The sequence below is a fragment of the Mesitornis unicolor genome, unplaced genomic scaffold (genome assembly GCF_000695765.1).
Source record: "Mesitornis unicolor isolate BGI_N332 unplaced genomic scaffold, ASM69576v1 scaffold7223, whole genome shotgun sequence".
Taxonomy (NCBI): Eukaryota; Metazoa; Chordata; class Aves; order Mesitornithiformes; family Mesitornithidae; genus Mesitornis; species Mesitornis unicolor.
The window spans coordinates 38,936-49,918 of NW_010175236.1; the positions used below are offsets into that span (position 1 = coordinate 38,936).

Below are 10,983 nucleotides of genomic sequence, written 5' to 3' on the forward strand. Positions count from 1 at the left end.
GTTAAATAAGAAAAATTACTTGTGAGAGCACAGAGACAAGACCTAGGATGAACTACAAAGGATAAACGCATACCACCCACCAACTGCTAAATAACTCAGCAGCCACTAACAGAGAAGATACAGTGCTAACATCTCCCAGAAAAAAACCCAAACAACATTATACCTATTTCACGGCTAGATATAACCTCATCAAGACTTACAAACATGCAACCCTTTGCGTTACAACATGCTGAAGTTCACAGAAGAGTTAGAATCAGGTCTTATTTTTGCTCCCATGTTTAAGATATAGCCCAAGCACCTTCTGCTAAATTAAATGGACCAAAAAAATCAGTTACTTAAATCTGCAAAACTCTACTGCAGGAAACTATCTGCAACTCAGATGCCCCTGCAGTGGGTTACAGACCTTTGCAGCAGTAAGGCTGTTGAACTACCTGGGCCTCTGGATCTGATAGGTAACGTCTGCACCAGCCCACATTCTGTAAGGGAGATCCAGAGGGCTGTAGCTATTTAAGTTAACTTGATTATGTGCCTTTAGAAAATAAAACAAAACAAAAAAGCAGCACAAACAACAACAACAAAAAAAGCACAGAAGAGGCTGCTGAAACTTGCTTACCTACACTGTCAAATTGTTAGAATGGTCTCCAGGCCAAGTATCAGTCTGCAAAAAAATTCCTAGGTATAATTCAGGAATTATAAGAGGCACTATATTAAATACAGTTAGTGTATAGCTAGTGTTTCAAAATTAGGGATTATACCAGTTGTCCAGTTCCCAAGAACTAAGCAGGAAATCACCCCTTTTGTTCCAGAAATACAGCTATTTTGTTGCCTTTTACTTAACACCAAACATGCTTACTGTGCATCTGAAGGCAGACAGAAACAGGTCTTGCCATCAATACTTTCTGACAGGTAACAGTGGCTCCCATATTCAAACCAAACAAAAACAGCAATATCTTAAAAATCTAAATACATACACTTGACCACGTCACAAAGTTTTGTGATATCCTGAGTGGTGAAATAATTTAAGAAAAAAATTAACACAGAAGTATTGTTTTACTAACAATAGTTTTACTTTATGTGGGATGTTTGATAAAATTTTGACAGTTTATGCACCAGAACTGTTCAAAACAGAAATCTATTTAGATGTAAGACCATCCATATTTAAAGTCAAATTCACCCCACTTTGAGGCCTTTCAGTAGCTATCTACAGTAAGAGTTCAGTCACCCTTGGCTTTTGAGGATTTACACATGTCAGCAATATCTGATTTACTTTTGAAGGTGACACTCACTTTCCATTGATTCCAGAGTGACAATGCTTCTTATTATGTGTGAAAGTTAAATTACCTAATGTGGTAATTCAGATTAATGTGTGAATTCAGATCGTGTTCTTAAACACCACAATCTTTCTCAGTAAAGACAGTAAACTGAATGTTGAGTTTATACCAGCATAAATGAAGAACCTTGCAGAAATTATTCTGTTAGACAGGTGTGAATGAAATCAGACTGTCTTTGTTCTCCTACATCACATATAACTTTCAGCATACTGTCAACTCAATAGATAGCTTAATTTAAAATGGTAGCATTTCAGCAACGTGAAACAGCACTTTCCCATTATTAAATTAGTTTCTGAGACAGCACAGAATTACCCATTCACATCCTTTTTGACAGTAGTATAGATCACATATCAGCAAATTTCTCCTCACTAACAAAAATCAAAGTCCTGACATTTTAAACTGCTTCACATATTATTTTGAATCTGTTTCTGTAACTCCCTTTATGAGTTTATAAACCTATCAGACATTCTACAGGTAGCTTTGGTTATGGTTACAGAGCAATTTATATTTTTTACATTGTTAAAATGCATTGCCTTTTTTCATCAAATAATAACAGTAATCTTTCATGATCTTTTGAGGTATTTACTTCCTGTAATTTGTGCTGTTTTGGAATATTCAGGCTAAGTAGATGATGATAATAGTTTTATGACAGTAATGATAGCATTTGGGTCCTGTTGAAGTCAATGGCACAACATTCATTGAGGTCAGCACGGCACCATTCCGCTTATGGTCCAATTCTGAACAGCTCACAGTTTAGGAGTTTGATGCATGACTTGCAGTCCATGATCCACACTGAAATGGAACAAAATGGAATTTGAGAATGTAAGAGCCTCCAGGCAGCCTCCTCACTTGGAACAGCCCATTCACGTGAGATTGAGGTTTTGGTGTGAACCAAAGCTAAAAGGGAGTCCAGAGAAACTGAGGAAAGCTTCTGATGCCCTGATCCTAGAAGTGCTAAGATCCAATACTTATTCTCTTGAAGAAAATAATTTTATATAATTAAAAATAAACCATTTTGACAAATTACTTCTAAGTCACCTAAATAAATGGTATTTTCTAATTATAAAATATTCCAACATATGGAACCTACCATATGGGCCACTCGCAAATCTGCTAATTTTTATAACTTACAGAAATACTAAGGTAACATATTTTCATCATTAATCTTGAACTGTGTACTTCAAATGTTTTCAGCAAATGCAGTATTATATTCCAGATTATGTATGTTCATGTTCATCAAATAAATAATGTCTCTAAGACTAATAAGGGAAATTGGCTCTCTGGCAGAGCCAGGATTCCCCTAGCAGTCATGTCATTATGTTTCAACAGCAAGTGAAACTGGTTTTATGGTTAAAAAAAAAAATCCGATCCATGAATGCAGTTGTACAACTCAGTTAACAATAACTTCATAAAACCCGATGAGCATTTTTTGTTTATTTGCATTCTAACATAATCAGAGTAGTACTACAGTATCAAGTGAATTGTGCCATATCATTTATGTATACTTGAGGATCTTGTACAGAAATTCAACTCTAGATCTGGCAAATTAACTGTCCAAACATAAATCTGATGAGGACTGCATGCCAACTGAACATTAAGGGGGTGAAAGGAATCAATCTGACCGTGATACTGAGGCTCATCTCCACAGACACTGCTTTTTAGGTATGCTCAGAGTCTATAGATTCATGCGATTTGATAGAATTCTGAATGCCAAGACCCATGTGCACCTCCCCAGGGCCAACATCACTTAGTTATGAAGTAAATAATTGAAATGTTATTTTTCTTAAGCTTCCAAATATGATTCAGAGATGTAAGTATTTAAATAAAGCCTGCCTTTTAAAAATACATCAAAATATTAGCTGTCTCATAATTGGACAGTTCAAACTACAACATAGTACAAATAATTATCAACATTTAACACAGGGAGAAAAAGGAAGCAAAGTTAAGACTAGTTTTGATAAGCATCTTCACAAAAGTGTAACTGAAAGTGCCAGAACACTCTCCAATAAAATGTACCTAAACAGACACGCTTTTCAAAAAGGTCTAACAATTCTTCAATTTTACTGACAGCCTTAAATGTTACTATACAGAGAAAGGTGAGGTTAATGTCTGCATCTGTGTAGTGACCATTCTTCCTCTGGATGCTACCAACAGAGAATTTTGAAGATAACTCTGCACATTCACAAAATAATTTCATATTATTAAATTGCACTCATATTCTTCATACATGGAGCCACAATAGTCTCAATGAGAACACTTGCTTAAGAAAAAAAAAATCTTTTCAACAATCGATTTGGCTTAAAATCAGCACAGACATAAAATTGGAATATATATTTTAAAAGACAAAGGTATGGTTGGTTGGTTGGTTTGATCACCTGGCCTCCACAGTATTGCTGCTTTTCCATACCACAGCTGTCATTTTATGGATGATGCCACTAAAATTTAATCTATAAATTCCCAAATCTGCGTCTTTCAGTAGGCATTCTCATCAACCAGATGCATGTATATTTAGCTTTCTGCTGTGTCTTGGGTTGCTATTCATACAGGTAAAAGGCCAAAATCTCAACACCAAGTCATTCAGCTCCATAGCTGGGTTATCTCCTGTCTGGTACTAACTTTGATCAAGTGGTCAGGTAACTTATAATCTATAACTCAACAAAACAATTATTTGATTGAAAAATGGAGACTTGCTATACCTTAGGCATTCCTACCCTACTGTTTTCAAATAAACTGCTTTTCCTTTTACATATTTTTAGCAGAATGGTTTTAATGCATTTGCCCTCACAACAAGATCTAAAATTAAAGACCAGAGTTCTCATCTACCTTTTGCCTGTATAAGGAACACACAGTGCAGCAAAATCTGAATAATAGATTATTCATTCTTTGAACTGGGGAAATACAGTACAGAAAATAAATAGGTCCTAAATCTTGCATATAACTAATGACAGCAATGGCACTATTATGAACCTAAGTGCATGGCATAACCTTTATTCCAAAAGCAGAACAGATGATGTTCCTGGCAGAGGAGTCTGTCCACCCCAACTCCTATAAAACAAACAAAAAGTTGGGTTTACAGGCTATTGTGTCATTCCATATGCCACTTTCAGGAAGAGATTTAAAGTTTTCTTTCTACTTCCACAAATACACAGTCAGTCTTAATTCTTACCTTCAGTTGCCCTAAAACATCTGAAGAGAAAAGCCTTTTTATTTGTTCTGATTCTACAGTGTAAATTCTGGAAAAAGAAGGCAAATGCTGAAATCTATTCTGTCAAATACAGACTGTACAGACATTAATACCTTTTTTTTTTAACATATAATCAAAAATGGCTTCAGAGACAGGCCAGTTTGAGAGAATGATACTTAGAAACCAAAGTTTCACTAACATGTCAGTGTATATTATATTTGTTTAAAACTTCCTTTAACATGACATTCCACCTAGTCAGAGGTCAGACATAGGACTGAAGTGGGGGGGGTGGAAATTGCTGCTAGTAAATGATAGCTAAGTTATGGTTAGTGAGACCAAAAAATATCAATAGCTTTATCATGTTAGAGGTCTATTTTGACATACTAACAGCTAGCTGAGAAAGAACTACTTTTATCTAGGTCTTAATGAGGTATCACAATGTACTCTACAGGAAGTGAAATTTATGTATGGGAGGGACAAGACACTGTGGTAAGAAAGGGACAAAATAGAAAGACTGGAAGGAAAGGCAAGAACTCCTTTATATTAAAAATCAGCAAGGGCACCTGTAATCTGTATGAAGAAACTCACTGGACTTTTGACATTATCTAACGCTTATCACTCAAATAAATAGTAATTACATGCATATTTCAATACAACAAGCCAAAACTCTGATTCCAGCTCCCACAAACCAACTGAAGCATACTTCAAGACAATTCCACTTGTAATAAAAAACAGATGGTAAAGGCAACAGATGTCTCTCTGTGATCTGATTTACACATCTGCAGACATTTACAGTATGCGTGCATTTCCAAAGAATGCTGAGAAAGTTAAATTGGGAAATTGGAAATTTTTTTCATAGTGGGCATGCGCCAGCAAAGTGTGTGATTCAAGAAGATAAGAAGCTGTAAGAAAGACACATATATCCTATCAAGCCTATTTCCAGACCACTATCATATTACAGTACCATGTTAAAGAAACACCAATCATGATAAAAATCAGACATTTCTGGAAATAGTTTACTGCAGGGAAACGTCATTCAAATGCAAGGTGGCTGAGGGATGGGTGATTTTCATATTTCTCCCCGCTCTGAAAGAAGACTGACGTTAGCAATGGTAAAAATTCAGAAATTCATTATACACAAAAATAAAACATCCCTCAGCAACACAGACCTGGAGATTTATTTAAGATCTTCTAAATCTCAGATTGCCATTTTATGCACACATCAACAATAAGCCATTGACAATTACATCAAATATTTGCACTGGCCTCAGTGAATTTTTTCACAAGAATCAGGAAAGAAATGTGTTACAACAAAGAAGGATGGAGGAGTCTCATTCAAAAAGAAAACCCTTGCAGGTATAAAGCAGTGCAAGAAGCCTAGATGTTAACAACCTTCCAAATTAATCTAGGTAGAGGCAGGTCAAAACTACACAAAGTCTTCTCCAAATTTAACTGTGTGTTCAGAATATCTTGGTGGTTTCTTAGATTTTTGTCCCATTTTGTTCTGTGTATTTACTTCAGGCTCACAAAGGGTACCAAATTGTCAGACACGGAGAATGAAGTCTTCTCTTTTCTCAAAGCACAAAACTCGATATAAATGCCACATCTCTGAGTTGAAGGAACCGTGCCCTATAACGATATTTGATATCCATGTTCATTCCAGTCCTGAGTCTGTCTGCTGAGACTGTAAATAAGTAACTAGATTTGCTCAAATCTACTGTTCCCTCCCACCGAAGGGATGCTGAACAGCCTTAAACCTCAGCTTATGTTTATTTTGCACCACTATAGGGACCAGTGAGACACAGACAGAATGCATCAGTAAACTTGTCCAAGGGGGTTAATTATCACCATTGGGAACTGGGTCAGTTTAACCAGTTTAATTTTATATAAGCCATTATACAATCATCAGATGGTAAGTACTTTCAGGAACTAACAACTTGGGCTGGAGTGAGACTGGTGAGCTGGAGATGAAAAGCTCCATATTCTACTACTATTCCCCTGAGCTACAGAGTCCCCAACTGGTAGTTCTACAACGGGTTCACAGAGCTTTATTTTGAAAGGCAGCAAAAGTAGTTACAAGTTTGTTTTTTTTAAAAAACAACAACAACAAAACTAACCCAAAAACTTCACACTTGCAACAACTCTCTTTTTCGTAAAATAATCTCTTTGAAAGTAGCAGACTGTACACAGTTTACAAGAATAAACAAACTTCTCTAATATTTATCCACAAACCGGGAGTCAGAGCTCATTAGTGCAAATTTCTGCTGACCAGCAGCATTTATTGTATAAACTTTGGGTATCCTAAGTGGTTCATTAGAGAACAACAGATCTCTTCAATCTGTCTAATCTCTTCATTGGGCATGTTTTGCTTCCAGGCATGAATGCTACTTGGTGAAATTTCCCCTTCATAAGGAAGATAGAAAAGACTGGTGGAGGTGGCAAATAATATTTGGTTTAAGCTAGCAGGAGGAAGAGGAATACCAAGAAAGGCAAAAATTGTTTCAGCCGTCTTCTGAGGAAAGCTCACAATATCTTCAAACTTGACCAGCTGATAATTTGTTGGCTGCAAGTCTCCATTTATTCTCAGTGCCGCAGCTGTGTTTGCTAGCCATAAATAGGACAACACAGAAACAGCATTTGAGTTAGAATTTGAAAGTTCTTTTCTTAATGATTCATATTCAAAGGCATAGCCTTCATTTAAACTACATTTGCCTTTACCATTTTCCCCTTTAAACATTGCAGCCAAGCGTTGTGGAACATTTTTCAAGGAGTAAAGGCTTGGCTTATTTTTGTATAACATTGAATAGATCCACGCCCTTGGGTCCCTTACTACATATATTGCTCTCATAGACGGTCCTAGGATTTCCTGAAAGAAGGGAAGCTTTAACGTCCAGCTCCCACTACTTAAACTAAGCACAGGTCGTGCATTAGGGTAATAGGCGAGATGTCTTCTCAGTTCCCTAATATATTCAGAATCTTTATCTTGACTCCCTCTTGCTCTGCTTCTTTGCTCTGACAGAGATTCTCTCTTTTTGCTTCTTTTCTTTTTGTCCTTGCTTATGGTAGAATGCTGAGCAATTTTACTTCTGCTGGCTTCATATAAATGAATGTTTTGTAAATGTAACTTTGTGCCTCGAACTAGAGACTGGAGCCACCCTTGGATAAGACGAAAATAACCATTCTGGACATCAGAAAATTTCCATTCACAGGGATCTACAAAGGAATCAATTTCAAATTCAGTTTCAGGGATTTCGAGATAAGGTGTAGGTATCCTGACATATAAGAAGTCACTGCTATTGAAAAACAACTGTTTTAAAATTTCTGCACCAGAAGCAGGAAGTGAAGTAATGATTACATCTGGCAAAGCAACGGGGTTTCCTTCTAATTGTTTGGCTCTATTGCCTTTATCATGTTCTAGCCTTGTCATGTCACTGCTCCATCTTGCACAGATGGGCTGAGTACACATGCTCCACACATCCACCAATTCAATAAGCCACAGTGTGACAACCAGTATCAGGATCCAACGCAACATTTTACTGAAAGATATGTAAAACCGCCACTGAAAAGTCAGTATGACCAAACTCACACCCAAAATTAACCCTGCAACTACATTCACTTTGAATCCAAATGGGAAAACCACTCTATTTTTTTTAATCAGTTTTTCCACAGATTCAGTACCTAGACCAAACTTGGTCACTTCATTTTCATGAACTACTTTGGCAAAACCACCAAATCCCAAGTAGTCAAACCTTGTCTTTAAATTCTGATATTCAGTCACAACAGAGATGGTATTTTCAGTGTTGTTGACACTGAGCGAAATCTGAAATCCAGATTTTGCATTATCTATGAGTCTGCAGTTAGAAACATTGACATATGGGCCATAGAAAAGGTAAACAATCCTCGTAAGCGTGTTTTTCATTGGAAAGGTAACATTTACAAACTGAGTCCATCGCTTCTTGAATTCAGCAGATTGTTCTGCCTCCTGTATCCTAGCAACAGGACTACTCCCATGATGATCAAACCAAAACATCTTGTAGTGGGCATCCCACACATCCATCATAGCTCCATTGTATTTGTTCTTAAATCTATAGGGTATGTATTTAAAATCAATGTCAAGATTATGAAAAAAGGCACTGACAGAATTAACAGGAGAGTCTTCTTCCTTTTCAATATGGTCTACTACTAACAATGTCTGAGAATTTAAAAGTAGCAAAACACGATACACACTTTTCAATTTCATTGCTGATGTGTAAGCAGATATTGCCTCACCACTCACAAACATCATGTCCCTGGCCTGGGAGGCTGTTATAATTTCTCCAGCTGAGCCTTCAGCCTCATCACCAATCCACTTCAGCCACTGGGCACACTCACCAAGCTGTCCCTCCCAAGGCTGGTTGCACTGGCTTGTAGGAGATGGAGCAAAGACTAAGACGTTATTCAGGTGGCTGAGTTTAGGTCCATAAAGAGCCTCAGACACAAACACCTGTCCATTGGGAGCAAAAGTGAAAGAGTTCTGATCAGGATGCTCATGTCCTGGATTGAAACTTCTCCACCCATCAATCCAGGCATAAGGTTGAAAGTGGACAATATCGTAGACAGCACGTCCACCAAGTTTTCCAGACTTAAAGGACACAAAGGTGTTTGTCTGACTGTTTGGCAATCCAGCCCCAAAAGTAACAACTCCCCAGTTAGGAAACACATGCATTTTAGCAGTACCGTAGTCCGGAGGTGGCTGAGGAGTGATTTCAGAAGCATACCATATAAATTCAGTGTGTAGTGTGCTCCACCTCTGTGCAGTGGACGGCACCATTGGCCCGTCCTTGGGTCGGTGCTTTCTAATCTGCTGTGCCAGCCAGTTGCCAGCTCCATTCTTCATGACAAACTTATCCAAGAAAACCAGTTGGCTCTCAGGACCATAAAACCAGTTGTAATTAGAATCTGCTATGCCCACAGTCCTCTGAAAGCCTGGTAATAGGGTGGCATAGTAAAACCAAAAGTGCATTTTGAGCCAGTTATTCTCCAAGTTGTTAATACCAAAGTGGCGCTGGGCCAGGAAAACATACTGGGTTACTGACTTGGCTGTGTAACTCCCATAAGCTACTCCCTCATCCAGAGACCCATCTACAATATGATTGAGCAGAAACATTGTTTTCTCCATCACATCAACAACAGCGTGTTTCCAAATATTTGCCTGAGATCCTTTTTCCACCCCTGCAACTAAAGCCCCAGTAAGCAAAGCAAGCATATTTGTTGCTTGGTGATTATGGAGAAGCTGCTTACCCCAGGAACGAACCTTTGAGTACTCATACATTTCCTCACTTACAGACCATATCTTTGCCAGATATTTTTGCCTTCTCTCATTTTCCAGTGAATTATACAAGAAGTCAAAAGCAGTGGCAAATCCTGTTAGGGAGTGACCGAGTGGCACTTCATCTCCAGGTGCATTCTCAACCAACCAGTTTTTGTAGCCAGCCATTCTATCCATATATTCTAGGGCAAAATCAAATGCAGCTTTATCTTCAGGGCACAGCAAACAATAAAATGCTAGAGGTGGCAGATTGTTACCATAAATCTCATTCCACTTTGCTGCAAAATCAACATGCTTGGGTGGAGGTAGGTAGTATAATGGGTTGGATAGCATAACCATCACTGCACTCCTGATGGCTCTAAAGAGATGCGAATGACTTGTATGAGCCTTCTGCCTCAGTGCCTGGACATCTTCTGCGTCGAAATACAAGCTTGGATGAAGAATTGTTTTTTTCAGCTTCTGCTCAGCACTAAGACCTTCAACTTGCTGTTTTTCATACTTATCTACATTTTCTATGAAAGTCACCCAGTCAGAGTAATTGCTTACAGATTCTTCAAAAGTGAAGACAGCAAACGTCATTAATGCTAGAAATAAAGTATGCCCTGTGAACATCAGAGCCATGATCCATTAGGCAGCTCCTCTTCCCCAGGCATGCATTTCCTAACAAAACACAATGTTCAGATATCAAACTTTGATCCAGTTAGTATGAAAATTAACATCTTAAGGCAGATTTTCAGGAGAAAAGACTTAACACATACTGTGCATTCTAACAGATACTCAGATTACTTGCAATCTGAACTACTACACTGAAATAAAAAGGCTGTCAAAAACTTAAATCTCGGGTCCTTTGTCTGTTTACTCTTTTCTCAAACACAACACTATAGCATAAATACTAGAATTAGGGAAAAAGTAAAATCTCTAACATATGCATACAAAACACAGGTTGACAATGCACCATAAGAGACTGAAACGCTATCCCTTGATAATTTGAAAGACTTGACTTGAAAAAAGAAACTGGAGTCATACATTTACTTTTTAAAAAAGCTTTCAGTCAGGTCAAATTCCACTTCTAAAGCTGATAAAAAACTCTATTGACCACAAAATGATATAATTTATTCAAACCAATGTGTTGTATTTGATGAAATAGGGAATTTACACCA

The 10,983-nt window shown here is 37.6% G+C and overlaps 1 protein-coding gene across 1 annotated transcript; it reads right to left on the reverse strand.

Annotated features, from left to right (window-relative positions):
• Nucleotides 1–6,793: 6,793 nt before the first annotated feature.
• On the reverse strand, nucleotides 6,794–10,444 carry DSEL (dermatan sulfate epimerase-like). The gene has a single exon (XM_010181301.1). The coding sequence runs from the start codon at nucleotides 10,442–10,444 to the stop codon at nucleotides 6,794–6,796; it is 3,651 nt and encodes a 1,216-aa protein (XP_010179603.1).
• Nucleotides 10,445–10,983: the final 539 nt, after the last annotated feature.